General features: G+C 41.9%; 1 protein-coding gene across 3 annotated transcripts in view; it reads left to right on the plus strand.

Moving 5' to 3' along the window:
* LOC119187482 (uncharacterized) overlaps positions 1–16,534 on the plus strand; it is an 88,437-nt gene that overhangs the window by 40,495 nt on the left and 31,408 nt on the right. For all 3 annotated transcript variants that reach the window (XM_075878627.1, XM_075878626.1, XM_075878628.1), the window contains exon 6: positions 16,228–16,334. In XM_075878627.1, coding sequence (XP_075734742.1) covers positions 16,228–16,334 — 107 coding nt within the window. The remainder of the gene's footprint in view (positions 1–16,227; positions 16,335–16,534) is intronic.

The raw sequence follows: 16,534 nt of genomic DNA on the forward strand, positions 1-16,534 counted from the left end.
CACGTTCATACTCACTCTGACTCATACTCATGAGTACTCACTCACGTTCATGCTCACTTATACTCATACTCAGAGTACTCACTCATGTTCATACTCACTCCTACTCACACTCAGGAGTACTCACTCACGTTCAAACTTATGCCAACTCACACTCTAGGCTCTCACTCACGTTCATACGAACGACTACTCACACTTGTTAGTACTCACTCACGTTCACACTCACGCCAGCTAGCACTCATAAGCCCTCACTCACGTTCATACACACGACTACTCACACTGATGAGTACTCACTCATGTTCATACTCACGTTCATACTCACGCCTACTCACACTCATTGTTCATGGCTCACGTTCATACTCACGACTACTCACACTTTTATAGAAACACGAACTGCTGGGCGAGTTGGTAATTCAGTTTAACTGAGCTGTGCAAAAAATTGAAGTACAAAAGGAAGACACCTTGAGACAGCGCGCCGTGTCCAGGTGTCTCCTTTTTGTACTTCAATTTTTCGTGCTCCTCAATTAAGACTCATAGTTACTCACTCACCTTCATACTCGCGCCTGCTCAAGATCATAGGCCCTCACTCACCTCCGCACTCAGATAAGAATTCACCTTCATACTTACGCCTACCCATACTCAGGCGCACTCACCCACGTACTTTTACATTCAAATACTCATCATCATCACAGCAGGACAAAGGCCTCTCCCCTGTTCCGCCAGTCAACTCGGTCCTTTGCTTGCTGTTGCCACTTCATACCCACAAACTTCCTAATCTCATCTGCCCACCAAACTTTGTCTCCCCTTTTCCCGTTTGCCTTCTCTTGGAATCTACAAAATAACTGGCAGAAAACGAAAGTAATGAACAACAACCTCGAAAGAAAACAACGCTTCGAGATAGGTGGCAGTGCACTTGAAGTTGGAAAAGGTATATACGTCTACTTAGGACAGGTAGTACCTACGGAGCCGAGCCACGAGACTGAAGTATCTAGAAGAATAAGATTGGGGTGGAGAAGATTCGGCAAGCATTCTCAGCTCATGGCTGGTAGATTGTCATTATCCCCTCAAGACAAAGGTATATAACAGCTGCATCTTGCCGGTACTCACCTACTGAGCAGAAACCTGGAGGCTTACAAAGAGGGTTCATCTTAAATTGAGGACGACGCAGAGAGCGATGGAAAGGAAAATAGTGGTTGTAACCTTAAGAGTCAGTAAGAGAGCAGAGTGGATCAGGGAACAAGCCACGGTTAAGGATATCATAGTTGAAATCAAGAAGAAGAAATGGACATTGGCCGGGCATGTAGCGTGTAGGCAGGATAACAGCTGGTCATTAAGCATAACTGACCGGATTTCCAGAGAAAGTAAACGGGTTAGGGGGAGACAGTAAGTTAGCTGGGCAGATGAGATTATTAAGGGGGCAGACTGCTCTTTGGGACCAAAAAGTGACAAAAATATTCATTTTTTAAAATTGACATATTTGGTTTCTGCAAGTATTTTTCTATCTCTCTGCAAATTTTCACGCACCAAGAAGTAGTAATTTTTTTGTAATGTCATTTTAACTGTCCAGATTCTTGGTGCTGTTAACATGTAGAACCTGCAAACAAAATGGGGAACCGACTTTGAGGCTTCTTTATAATTTGCCAGCCCCTTTGTCTAAAGCTCTACTACCAATTTATGAGCGCCTTCGTGAGGATTGCTAAACATGCGCACCATGATCGTTGCTTTTTGAAGAAACTGTGTGTTTTCAGTTTTTTCCATTTTTCTCAAAAAAGTAAATTTGTGACTATTTAGTTTTGAGGCCTCAATATCTCTGCAGCTAGGGCAGGTACAACAATATTTCAATTTGCAGTGGAAACCTGTATGTGTGTAGAATGCAAGTATGGGAGCAAAATTAAGAGCACATGCCTTTTTAATTAATTACTAATCAAAATTGTAACACAATTCCAACTGCTTTTGAAAATGTATAGTTCATTTTGCTGCAAAATAACCAATAAAGGTCTAAAAACAAAAACCTCTTCCATACTTTCACTCTATAGTCGTTAGTCTATGTTGGCATATCCTAAATATCACTTTTAATTAAGCACTTTTTTTTGTATGGTGGCCTTAAACAATAGGAAGTGAACTTAAGTTATCTCAGCAACAAAGTGAGTTACAGGAAAACTAATTACATATTAGAAATCAGCAGAAAAAACTGTATAACCCTGTGCAGTTTTATCAAGATCACTGAAGAAATAAACAAAAAATGTCTAAGACCAGTCTGCCCCCTTAAGTTTGTGGGTACATAGTGGCAGCAGCAAGCACAGGACCGAGTTTAGTGGCGGATCATGGGAGAGGCCTTTGTCCTGCAGTGGACGTTGTCAAGCCGATGATGAACATTAACATTGAGGTAGCGTTACGTGTACTCAGGTTACTCAATAAACAATCGAGCTGAACAATTGTCGCTTTCTTTAAAGGTCGATAGGTTCCACAAACAGGCAATGACTCATCGCAATTACGATGCACCTGCACATTCATTTGTGTGTCATGACACGTAGGAGACGCTGAGACATCGTTTAGAGTCTCAGTAACCTCAGTAAGCACTCGAAACGCGCTTTCGTAGGCTACGACGCACGCGCGCGAAATAGAGACACTCTCGACAGCTTCAGTATACTACACGGCCGCCGCTGATTACCCGCCAGAACCCAAGACGTTGCCATGCCATCCGGCTCGGCCGCTTCGTTCGTTCCACTTCCCCTAGCCCCTTCTGACTGGCTAAGCGGGACAGGCGGGCGCCGCGGCGCCGTGGCCACCCCGGCCGCCCGGCCACTGGTAGGTGTTCTGTGGCCCGGCGCGACCATCGAGACGGCGCCTCCCCTCTCTGTCTCGCGTTCAGATGGAATGCGTTGCGTACGGCAGTTTTGCATTCCAGAAATTGTGCGCATCTTCGGAGATGTTTTCCTTCCTCTGTGGGTCCCGCTCACGCGGAGACTTCGTTGACTCCGTGCCGGCACTGACGAGTGCAGGGGGCCTTATTTACGGATCTGCGGGTGCGGTTAACGTTCATTGGCAGTGTACGTACGCAGGGTTATAGCGGACAGCCGAATAAAACGGTAATTAACGAGTTGTGTTATGTGTGTTTTTGTATTATCCCGCGTTATGTGAATGATAGAATAAATTATCAAGGGTGATTTGGCGCTTATTGCTCATTGTGTCTGCACTGCTGAAGGCATAATAAGCCGCCGAAAACTGAAGGGAGGGTAGAGATTGAAATGGCGATGCGAACAGGGTCCGATTACGCTATCGCATATTATACTACTGACGGCGAAGCTCAACCGTCCTCCAAGCTTTACTTTTTTTTTTCTTAATGGGGCACTGAGAAGGCGAAGTTTGCACACAGCTTCGCGTTTGAGAGGTCATGAGAACACTTAAGGTTTTCGTTGAAGGCAACATTCACTTGAGGGACAACGCAGAGATAGAAACTGCAAAATCGCTGCGCACAATGTGCGTCGCGCACACAATGTGCTTTCTTTCGCGTGCCATTTCAGGGTTGTTTTTTTTTTTTGTCGCTTGTGCAGTTATTTATTTTTTCTGAACCGGCTCACGCGGCGATTTTTGTTAAAGGGCTTCTCAAGACCTTGTTTTACATGTATTATCAGTGGGTTGCGTAGACTGAAGGCGCAAGAGGTAAGTGCAGCTAAAACGGTAGCTATAGGAACAGGCAGTTCAAAGTTATTCAGCCTAGAAAATTCAAATTACAATAAAATAGACGGCTACCCTCAACTCGAGTTTTGCGTGGTCACCTCGCCCCCCCCCTCCCCCCATCTGATGTAGGATGGCTCCCCCAGTTTCCAAAGTAACTAAAGGTTTTTCGTACAGTAAGCTTGCATGCCATAGTACACGTTATTTCCAATGTATTGAGGACGCCGTTGTGATGGTTACAAATATTTATCACACTCATAGTAACTCACTCATGTTCCTACTCGTTGCTACTTACACTAACAGCAACTCACTCATTTTCGCAGTCAAGTCTACTCAAACTCATGAGTACTCACCCACGTTCGTACTTGCTCCTACTATCATTCATGAGCTCTCACTCACTCCTAATCACACTCATGAATGCTCACTTACGTTCATACTAACGAATACTCACACTCACAATACTCACTCACATTCATACTCAATTCTATTCACGCTCAGAGTACTCACTCACATTCATACTCACTTATACTCACACTCAGAGTCGTCACTCACGTTCATACTCACTCCTATTCACACTCAGAATACTCATTCACGTTCATACTCACTCCTACTGACACTCATGAGCACCCACTCACGTTCATACTCACTTCTACTCACACTGAAAGTACTCATTCACGTCCATTCTCACTCCTACTCCTACTTATAAGTACTCACTCACGTTCTACTCACTCCTACTCATACTCATCAGTACTCACTCATACTCACACTCACCACATTCAAATGAGTATGAATGAGTGTGAGTGAGTGTACTCATGAGTGAGTATGCCGAGCTATGGCTACAGATCTCTGTAGCTGACATATCCTGAAAGTTTCGTGCAAATGATACAGGCAACAAGTGGTGGAGTGTGTTCAGGCAGCAGAATAGGTGCGATACCGTATATGCACACTATCTCTTGTAACCTGAAGAAAGTGACCCAGCGGGCTAACGTATGCTTAGTGTTTTCAGCCCCCGAAAAAGTAGGGGAACTTTGCAAGTTCACTTGCCCATATAATGACGTTTACTTGGTCTGTCATAAGAGACACCTGGTTTGTTATGTAGATTGTGTGTGCTGCACTGTGTACAAGTGTTTGTTATCGTGTAGGAAGTACTACATAGGGCAGATGAAGTGGTGTCTCAATGATAGACTACAGGAACATGCCTACAACACAAGAAATAAACTTTCAGTGGGAGGGTCCCTAGCAGCGCACTGCAAAGGTTGTGGGTGCTCCCCAGATCTGTACAGCTGCATGGTTATCGGCCGCTCTTGAAATCAGATGACACGTGAAAGTAAAAAAGCTGAAGCTATAGCAGAGAAGGGAAACTTGTGTGTGAGTTTGCCATCAATTGCACTTATGGATAAAGAAATGACATTTCTTGGAATGAATCCACGTGCAAGATGAGGTGTGTTTTACACATGTATAAGATAGATGCTAAAGACATGAAATAAACAGTTGGAAGTTTAGAGTCTATCTTTCTAGAGGTCTCTGTAGTCTCTCCCCCCCCCCCCTTTTTTTTTCTTTCATATGTGTAGCGTTAATACAAGCTAAGTTTCTGATAAACAATTGCACCAACTCCTGCTAAAAGGGACCATGAGGTGATACGAAGCAACACCAGTGGTGTAAACTGTGTTTGCATCACTTTGACTGATTGTTTCCATTAATGTTTCCTTTAATGCTGCATATTTAGTGTTATCGCCGTATGTGGTGTTATTTAGTTGATTTAGCCAGCTCTGGCTACGCCCCGGGTGTTTTGTGACCAGCTGCAGTAGTGGCTACGACTTAGTGCAATCTTTGAGCGAGAAGAGGCACTTCTTCAGGCCACTGAAGACTGCTTCATGTCTTTGCGAATGGAAACACGCCATTCTGAGGCTCGACAAAGAACATACCGGCTCTTGTGTCATGTGTGACCTGCACTTCCAGCCAGAAAACCTCGTTGGATATTTCATCCACAACGTCAGTGGTGAAGTGGTCACCATACGCTAAAAGAAGATGCTGTCTCTTTCCCAGTTGTCTGAAATATTTATCAAAGCCCTCAAAGAAGCGCAAGCTTCCTTTTCTGCAGCCAGCCCTTGATGTCAGAATCGAAACGGAGGTGAAAATGAAAATGCAGTGCCCAATGAGTCTGACCATGGTGAGTGAGTGTGCTCCACAGACGACGCGGTTGCCATCGAAAGCCCTGCATTGCTCTTCAACGAGCTTTCGATTATTGCTAGAGCAAGCGAAAAAATGCAAGACAGAAAGAGTGTGGAGACATATTCTGAAAGGTTTGAGATGATTTAGAGGGGTGCTATCTCCCTCTTCTTCACTGTGAAGACGGTATGCTTGCATTCACGCATGAAATAAATTTTTTCGTTGTTATGTGGATGTGTTTTTTGCGGGAGATACATATTTTGAACCAGAAAACAGTCACAATGTAACTGTAGCAAACAAGAAAGTGCGTCTTTTGAGAATATTGCCAAACGCGTTTCTGTATTTTTATGTCACTGGCCCATTTTATGCATACATAAAACAATATACCTCACTCAAAAAGCCTCAGTGTCCTATTCATTCACCCATTAGCTGTTTTTTTTTTTTAGTGCACAAAGTAAGAAGGATATGCCTTGAATACTTGGTGCTAAGAAGAGTAGCGCAACGTAACAGAATGAGATAAAGAGAAGCGACTTTTGTATGGCGGCGCTGTGCTGCCTTGCGAACCTCCCGTAGCAACTGGGCGAATCGTAGCGCCAGCGCCACCTCATGAGAGAAGACCACAGAGGGCCACTTTTTCATGCCACTCCCAGGTGCAGTTTGACAACTGACAGGATCTAGTAAGGTCGAGTATGCTGTGCTGTGCAATCAAAATGTTTTTGATGTATTTATTCATCATATGATGCGCTCTTAAAATGTTCCAATGATACGAGGGTTATTTTTTGTAACGGTACAGCCTTAAGAGGAGATGCTACTCGAAGACACTTTTTTTTAACATTCACCCTAGAGCAATGAAACTTGAGCTGTTTATGAAAATTTTTATGCTGATTTCAAGTATATAATTAGTTTTCTTGCAAGTTACACACTTTAAGCTCTGCAACATGACAAAGTGAAAACCTTAACCCTTTTGCCCTTCCCTCTTTTCATCCTTTAACTTCTGTAATTTTTTACAATTCATAGTTCATAATGCTTCAAATAAAGTGTAGAGTGCAAATAACTAATTGGGAAGCACATACAAAATATGTAATACGCGTAAAAAATGATAGATGTAAAAAGTCCATATTTCACCTACCCTAGTAAAGGTATACATATAATTTTTATTATACTATAAAATATTGAAATTTAAACTAGATAATTGCATTTGTTATACTTTGGAAAAAATTTGGGCAAAATTTCATGCAGATCCGAGCACTAGAAGTTCCCAAAAAAGGAGGGGCACATTGGAAAAAATGGCAAAATTTGTGCTTTGAGAAAAATGAGTTTTTGTTAAAGTTAAGTGAAAATTGAGTTTTTATTTATGAAAGATATTATTAATTCAGAAGAAATTTGCAACCAAAAAGAACAATCCTTCTTGTAGTGGCCACTGCAACTAAAATACGCCAGCACCATGAGTTCGTCCCTCTCGGCGTTTTCGAGCCGACTCCTCACAGACATTTCGCTCACAGACAGGGTCATGAAATGCTTGCCAAACTTCCGCTACCCCTGGCAGAGCCTTGTGCCAACTGCAAGCTAGGAAGAAGTTCGACAGGACTGCGAAATCCAAACTAAGTCTAGTGTCATGCCATTTTGCAACCATGTTTATGCCACACACCATCGTACATAATGGCAATGTCGTCCCTGCTAAGTTCTCTCACTGCGAGCTTTTTCGACCTCGCAAGATTGGCGATGACGTCATCCATTGCCACATCACGAACTTTCCGGCTGACGGGTGTGAATGACTTTTGATATATTGGCTTTTGCAAGCCAACAACTGCCGCAAATCGGACCAGCTGCTCGTAGCCTATTCTACAGAGAGCGCCGCACAACGGCTTTCACTTGCGAGCAATGCCTTTTTTCATTCATAACGGAGATAGTTACACGAGAAAAGCATTGTTTAGCTGCCGTGCTCGACAAGGCATGGACCCCGCAAATAGGCGTCACAGCACATACAGGCGCGCAGCAGCCAATGGCGGTCCCCGATTCGTGCCATGTGATAAGCCAGTCACGGCGCTCGAAAAATGCGCAGAAAGAGTGCTTTGTTTTATTATTTCTTGTGCTGCATCAGCGAGAGAAACTGTTGTTATTTGAAGAGTGAGGCTCGACTGTTCGACTCATGCGATCAACAATGGCGAGTGGCGGCGCATTATCGGCGGCAAGGTGCTTGAAGAATGCACACTTTCAACCTTTTAACAGGCACCTTGTGCTCTTAATATGCAATTTAAAGCATTTCCAGTTAAGTCTCGACCTGTATTATTTTTTTCATAACAGTAGAGGTATTAATCTTATCAAAACAGGCGTAAATAAAAATCGGTAATTTTGATCTGCATCTCCCCTTAAAGCACTTATCTCGCAGAAATTCCAGTGTTGGCATCATCGCCAATGGCATGTTTTGTTGTGAGCGAAAAAGCAAAGCTGGCTATTAGCGAAAATTTACAGCAGCCGGAGGGTGTTCTCACTTTGGCTTTTCTTGCAGCACACTTTAGGTCTCTACTGAGAAGTGAAGGTAGGCTAGTGATTGGGAACATGATATAGAGAGTAGTAAAGCTTTAGTTTAGGCAAATCGGTGCATACTTGAACACATAGTTGCGTTGCACGAAAAAGACACGGATGAAGGAGAGTGGAGAACACAGGCGCAACACGGGCGCCCATGTTGTTCACTCTCCTTCGTCGGGCGTTCGTGTTGTTTACTCTCCTTCATCCGTGTCTTTTTCACGCAACCCAAATATGTGTTCAAGGTTCAAGATATAGAGAGATCTGACTGGTTGCGAAATCTTTTGAGGTGTGATTGGTTGCATAGTGAAAACCAGAGTGAAATTTCCAACTGATTTACGTACACATACTTGACATACAAGCTGGTTCTCCTTCTAGTCCCCATTTCGATTGAAACATTTGTCATGGCATCACACCAACTTTTCTATACCCTCCTCATAAAACGCAGCCATCTGTGCTTTCAACCAGTTTTTTTATGCTGGTCTGCATGCAGCTTGTTGTCTGAGTCAAGCTACTGCCCTCCTAGCTTGCGTTTCATCTGTGAAAACACCGCAGCAGCTTATTTGCTACAGCTGCACCATGCGGGTATGCATTCTCATCGAAAAGGACAATGCCTGATGACTACATTCTTGTTTGCTTTCTGAGTTCTCCTTCGTAGATGTTCAATAGTCATGCTTTAAGTGGCTACAGTGGTGATCGTGCCAGGTTCAATGAATGCCACCACATGACCGTCATTTCTGACCCATAATATAGTAGCAGAAGGTTCACTTGAACTTTACTCTTGAATAATGGGAATGCTTCAAGTGTTTGTATTGTGCTTTTGTCTCTTCATTCTCAAAACATGTCTTGTCTCCTGTGACTATTCTATTACCCTTTGAGGGTCAATTTTTTTTGTGAAATGTACCCCAAAATTGTGTGTTCTTTATTACTGAATAAATTCTATTGCTGAATTAAATTGTATTGCTGAATTAAAGAAGAAAATTTTCTAGAAATTTCTGGGTGATCGTAAAGTAACAAAAAAAGATTTGTGTTGTTGCATACACATGGTTTTACATGAATAACACCAAAACAATTTCTAAAAAAAAAGCTTATACACTGTTCAAAAATTATGTGTTGAAATAAACATCTGTGTAGTTCATAGACGTACAAAAATAAGTCCACGAAGCGGTGTCAAGTGGAAATACAGGGGGAGAAAAGCCACTTTTTATTTATTCAACATCATCTCGCAATGCACGCTCCTGAGAGGTCGCTTGCTCGTCAACATCTGAATCTTAACTCTTAAGTAACACCTTATATGTTCTGCTGACATTTACTGAATCAGATTCTGATTCGCCAATCGAGCGGTGATTCAGAGGAATCGCCGCTGGACTCATTTTTGTAGTTGGAAAATTAATGTGCACTACCACATTGCAAGGAAACTGCGCAGGTGAGCGCAGTGATAAAAATTGTGTAGTTGTGATCGCGTTCACATCACAAAAAGAAGGCTGAAATTTATAACAATAATTCGTCTTATTGCCAATAAAAGGGAGTGGTTTTCACGAGCCCCCAAAACAGGAAATGCAACCAATCGTTTTTGTCTATCAGCACCTTCACAGAGACAGGCATCTTTGCGTACAGGGGAGCAATAAACAAGATAGTAACGAATCCGTCTCCTTTTCAAAGATTTTAAACCAGAAAGCCATCCGTTTTGTGGGTGTAGTAAGCATAAACCGGCCTAAGGATGAAACCAAAACTAACTGGTGCACTGCTATAGTAGAGCATAAAAAGAAATGGAGAAGTATCAGGGCTAGAAAAAAGTTCTCTATATTCCCACAATGGGGCAGAACATGCTAAGGAAGAAAAATGACCGAAAAAAACGCATATTTTAAACATACAGGCAAGAATGTGCATGTACGTGTTTGACCCTTAAAAGGTTAAAAAAGTTATGTTCTTTGATCATGAGTGCTGGAGAAACGTTAAGGGGGGGGCCGATTCGTTGTGGTTTGTGACGACCAGTCAGCGTCTTGGGAGGCCACCTCGTTCAGGGTTTAATTGATTATCATTGTCATTGCTAAATAATTAACTGGACAAAAGTTCATCATGATAAAGTAAAACCTCGTTAATTCGAAGTTACTGAGGCCGCGAGAAATCTTTGGATTAAGCAGGTTTTCGAATTAACAGAACATTCAGATAGTAGGATGCCAGGAGCTTAGAACTGTTCAAAGTAATCAGTGCTCGTTATTTGCTGTGCCGGCTAGCTAGCGGCTCCAAGTGTTATGTTTTCCAGCAACACCTGGTCTTAATTTTGCCGCAAACACGGGGGAACGGTGGACCTCGCTGCTGCCACTGAAAAAAGAAAAAAGAAAAAAAAACGCTGCCGTGATCAACTAAAATGCGCGCCTGCGGAAAACTAGACATCTTCACTGCAACACAGTAATGACACGCGGGCAGCATATTGCCTGCACCTTGCTGCGTCGGCACGTCATGATGCCACCATTCGCACATTCTTTCTGCTATAATTAGGACTTTAATAATGACCAGTATGACGAAACTCGCGATGTGTTCTGGCTGGGAAAAATGATCTTTGAAACTTTCGAACTTAGTTTGCGAAGTAGTTGTTGCTGGCACGAACTCCGCCAGCAGTGCAAAGGGGCGAATTGCTGGAGAAACCAGCAATCGGACGCTCGCGTACATCGCGAATTCCGCCAAACTGTCCTTTATTAATTGTTTTATGGTCTCAGAAAGAACGAGTGAACCATGACCCGCTGACGTCGCTAGAAACATGCAATATGCTGCCGGCGCGTCACTGCTGTGTTGCAGTGAAGCACGTCCAATTTTCCGCAGGCACATGTTTTGGTTGATCACGAGACCGTTTTTTTCTTCTTTTTTTTTGCGCTGTAAGTAGCGAGGTTAGGGTGCTTCAGCTACCACTAATTAGTATCGCTACGTTGCATTGCCTTGTGGCTATTAAGGGCCGTCGTTTCGGCGGATTTGCGGTGAAACCGGGGTCTGAAACTGGCACATTGCACCCAAAATTTTCGAATTAACCGGAGTGGTGCCGGCTGCCCCTTCAAATTATCCACTCAAACTTACATTGTAAAATACGGGACCGCGGAAATCCTTTGAATTGAATAAAATGAAATGAAAAAACTTTATTTGAAATCCTTTGAATTAAGTGGGATTTCGTAATAACCGAGTTCGAATTAACGAAGTTTTACTTATTTGCATAATCACATTTACAAGGGTGCTTTATGTGCCATGAATCTGTGAGTTTATTTTTTCATATTCAAATAAGCACACAAAACCTATTTTGAAATGCCCTCTACATATTGTCTTACTAACAAAACATTTACAAAATTCTAGTTATAAAAATTTTTGTGATATATAGGCTAATAAGGACAGCGTTATAGCACTCACAGAGGTTTTAGTATCTAAGTGTGAAAAAACTTAATGGCTTTATTTTTATTTGTTGTGAAATGGTGTGGGAATGACTGAAAGCAGCTGCAGAAAAAAAAATTAGGAGACCCTGAAGCTTTGCCTTTAGGAGTTTAACGCAATAGTAACATCCTTTTTCTAGTGCATATTTCAAACACTTAGTGTATAAAACCTTTTCGAATTTGCTATACACCCACTATGTGGCCTCAAGGGAATAGGTGCACTAGAGTGTGTGCCTTTTCTAGTGGGGTACCAATTTTAAACCACGGAGCCATTGTGATCATCACATGTTCTGACGACATTGGCAATGAATGCTTGTGCCATGCATTATTATAGCAATATTTCATGTTGCAATATGAAGCATGTATACAGAATGTGTGTGTTTTTGAAGCATAAAAGCTACTCTCACCGCATTTGCAAGCAGAGCAAGTTATTTTGACTGCTTTCACAAGCAGAAGCATGGTGTCGTGGGGTAGAACATCCGCTTGCCACGCAAGTCACCCGGGTTCATCTCCACTTGGACCCAAACAACTCTGGTTTGGTCCCCGCTCTACTCCAGGCTTTTTTATCATTTAATTATTTTATTGGCATTGTTCTTGATTTTTCGGTCACGCTTAAGGTGGTGATTTTTCGCTCACAATCAACGACGCCAAAACTGACGCCGACACCAGAATTTCTGCGAAACAAGCTCTTGAATGCTGTCACGTTGAAAATGAAAGCTCAGAAAACAGAGCTCGAAGCTGAAAGAATGGAACTCATAAGAAAATGGTTTTATTGTTCATTGGAAAAATGCAGCTTTGTGGCTATGTTTACTTCCGACCTCTCCTATTTATGATGATGCGAAGATGGCGGCAATGTGCCTATGGAAAGTTGCAAAATTTACACCTTCTTAAACCCAATTTTTTCATAGCTTTTTTTGACAGTGCACAACTAGAGTGCTTTTTTTTTCTCAACATCTGTTGCTTATTACCACGATGTTGACGATAGCTGTTAGTATTAAGGGAGAAAACATTGAAAGTAGGAGATTTTTAATAAACTTATTATTCCCATTGCCATAGCCTTCTTAGAGCAGTATTCAAACAAGGGAGAAATCCACAGAGATGTCATTTAGTGGGGGCAGGAGAATCCTCAAAAAAGTCTCCCGCTAACACAAACGAGGTGAATGGAGGGGCGGGCTAGTGTTAAGGTGCTTGATACATTTCATGAGCAATGGCGAAGTGCAGAAATAGGCTCTTGAAATGTGTGCCGCTGCTTTTCCCAGAATTACCTTTGCTGTTGTGCTCTCTTGTTAAGTTGCCAACGGTATTGCATGTTATTTTTAAAGACGATAGTTTTTCTTAAGCACCTTCGATGTAAAAATCTGTCTGTCCATTTGTCTGTTTGTTCACTTTTAACGATACCAGATACTCTAAACAACACCAGCCGATACCCCAAACAGCCGACCCCATCCGCCGCACCCACCAACATTGCTCGAAATTTAGGGTTCATACTTGTGCGATTGTTAATTAAAAAGCAATTATTGTGCATATCTGAGGCACCATAACAACACGTATATATTCTGTATGTGCGTCCTTTACTAGAAAAGGCATACATAAGTAATTCTAAGGACCGTAGTGTTTATTACGCTGCGCTGACCATGCAACACTTGCACGAAAAGGCAAGTGTTTCCAACACTTTGCTAAGACGACACGGTGGTGGCACCTACCCGTCGCCTTGCATTCTACACATTATCACCTCTGAGACAGACACGCCCATCTCAGAGCCGCACGCTTCGCTGTCCAAGATAACTGCCAGATAGCGCTCATGTCTCATGTGTGACGTGACTTGATGCGCTTGTTCGCCTCTGCTGCACGCTCGAGGCACTCTAATGCAGCGCCTCTAGAATATCATTCACCCGATTTCCTTGCGCAGAACATCAAATAAACGTTTTGTTCACTCTCTCCACATGCAAGGTTATCTCCTTTCGATGACATATACAGATTAACATGCAGATATGGGGCCAATTTTTGTATGTTGCAAATCTGGGCCAACAAAAGTACCATTCTTCGTGAGATCGTTGATGGTGGCTTTTATTTTTTCCTCTGCTGAAAAAATTGCACACAACCTATCGGATCAGTTAGCTTTAATTCTAATTAGTGAAACATTGGTCATATAGTCGAGCAATAGAAATTGAAGCACCTATTGATCTTGGTTGGCTTTGTAATAGTGAAAAAGTGCATGTTATAGCTTTTTTGCATAAGAACGGAAAAGATGTGTTCCCTTGATGCTTGATAGTGTCTGTATGAGCATTATTAAAACTTTGGAGCGCAATGAAACTATGTAGATTGCTGCCGTCTTCACTCTGCAGAATCGGTTATCAGTGCAGTGGAGAAAATGAAATCCTCGTTCCACGAGTGTATGGCACTAATTAAGGCAATAATTATGCTTCTGATGGCCTGTTAAAAGGCTATTTTGAAAGTAAAGTATGTAGATAATATGGGAACATCTTATCACTTACATTAACACTCAGGTGAACACCAAGTTTGTGTTCAATGCAGATAATATTGCTCATTGTAGCTCTATAACATTTTCTTGTCATTATGCTGAAACTACGTTGGATGAGATGCAGTCATCTGTGTGAGAACTATGTAGTCTCCGGGAGCAAATGACACTCCACGAAACACCTAGAAAATTGGTTATAACGCATTGTTGATTGTTCTTTATCTATAATATACCATAAATATGCGTTTGCATTTTTCTTCGTTTTGTGTTGGGCAGTGTTGGGCTGATCGGACTCAAGAAAACTGGCAAAAGCAAAATTCTCTGCAAATCACCATGTTGGAAAAATAAAGTTAAATATTAGTGACAGGCCATAGTGGTGGTAGCCTTCTGCCATCTGCTTAAAAATTGTTTCTAACACAGCATTCAAGGGCAGCAAGCAGGCCTCGGATGGGGAGTCCTACTAGCACGCATGTTTTTAGACGATTGGAAAAAAAAAATCACACCATGTCCATTGAGTGAATGATGATGAGGAAGGCGAAGCTTCAGAAAGTTTTATCAATAAACCGTGAATCGTCCGTTTGTCTGTCTGTCCGTCCTCCTGCACCTGCTGAGTGAGTCATCGAACTAGGCGGTCACGTACGAACTAGGAGGGACAGACCCATGGCTTTAGGAACTTCGCCCCTAAAAGAAAAGTGGCATCGCTGCTAAGTTTGGCCATCACGACAATTGTAGTTCATGGCTGCAGTCGCACCCACTCACTAATATATGATGTCGTAACGTAATCCGCAATCCCTGCTTCTCTTCTAGGGTTTCTCCCCCATGTGAATGCCCCATAAAAAAAATTGACCTTGGAAGACATACTGAGAAATTGTTTTTAAATTGAAGCATACACAGTGACTTTAGGCATTGAAAAGTCCTCTAATTTTTGGCACCTTAAGCTTCTAGCAATCTTAGCCTATATGCATGAAATTCTGTATGCACAATCCTCTATGCATGAAAGTAAATAGTTTCAATTCATACGTCTTGTTATAACAAAGCAAAAGTGATTAAAATTAATATTTGCTTGCTTGCAAGCTCTTGTAGGATGCATTGTTTGGTGCAACTTTCTCATGAGCTGCTTTGTTTCAAGCATAGAAGGGAAAAAGCATCTGTAATTATGCTGCAGTGTTGTAGCTTTCACGATTTAGTATATCGTAAAGATTTATCATTAATAATTCTGTGCTGACAAGAGCTTTGAGCACAAAAAACGCACATTCACAAAAGTGAGAGGGCAGGACGGGCACTTTCATCTACTCCTGTCCACTCATTATTGTGAATGTGTTTATTACACTCAAAATTCCCATTAACTATGCACCATCATACTGAATTTCAAGTTATCTTAATTTTGTGCTTATGTATTTTATCTCTTAGAACTGATATTGCTAACTACCCACCAGAACGCAAGTGGCATATTAAAGGTATCCCAAGAAATGTGTTACAATGAAACCTAATTCAAGCAGCATTCCTATACATTCTTGTGTGCAATTTGACGATGCTGTATTCTGTGCTACCCTGGAATGATGCAGATTGTGTTCTCTAGCACTTGAGCCAGGCATTTAAGATGATGATTTGTTATTATTTTACTCAATTATCAGCTCGAGCTTAGAAAAAAGACATTGTCGCAAAATGTTTAATTGTAGCATTTTCTGTATTTCATCTAGTATGAGGGTAAGATAAATAGTGTGTGTTCTAAAAAATGTGTATCTTATATGCGTCTACTTGTCTGTCATGTTCTGATATTGCCTTGCATGATTTATCTAGCTCCAGTAATGCCAGTGAACATTTGCACTTGCCAAAGGTCCTTACATACAACAGTATGTTACATGTAAAATGGTTTGTCTGCAAGGTGCATAAACATACACAATGATAAAAACTGCCTTAGTCTTCTGTTTTTCCTTTATAAAACAAAAATTATTTTTGTAGACTCGCTGCAAACAGCTGGAGATGCAGCAGCAAAACTTGTCACAAATGACTTCTGTCCTGTCAAGTAAACTACGGGCAGCTGCAGACTCGGCAGAAGGTTCCCTCAGGTTAGTCCATTTATGCCTCAGGCTAAATATAAAATGTCAGAACTGATCAAGCCATTTTATCATCTGTGCCTTTTTGTCGCTTTCTTTTCGTCTTGCTCCATAGCATATTATCCTGGCATAGTTTCACGGTAAATTCAGCACGTTATACGTACAATTAAACCTCAATGCAACAAACAGGGATACAACAAAGCAAACATAAA

Source organism: Rhipicephalus microplus, chromosome X (genome assembly GCF_043290135.1).
Source record: "Rhipicephalus microplus isolate Deutch F79 chromosome X, USDA_Rmic, whole genome shotgun sequence".
Classification (NCBI taxonomy): Eukaryota; Metazoa; Arthropoda; class Arachnida; order Ixodida; family Ixodidae; genus Rhipicephalus; species Rhipicephalus microplus.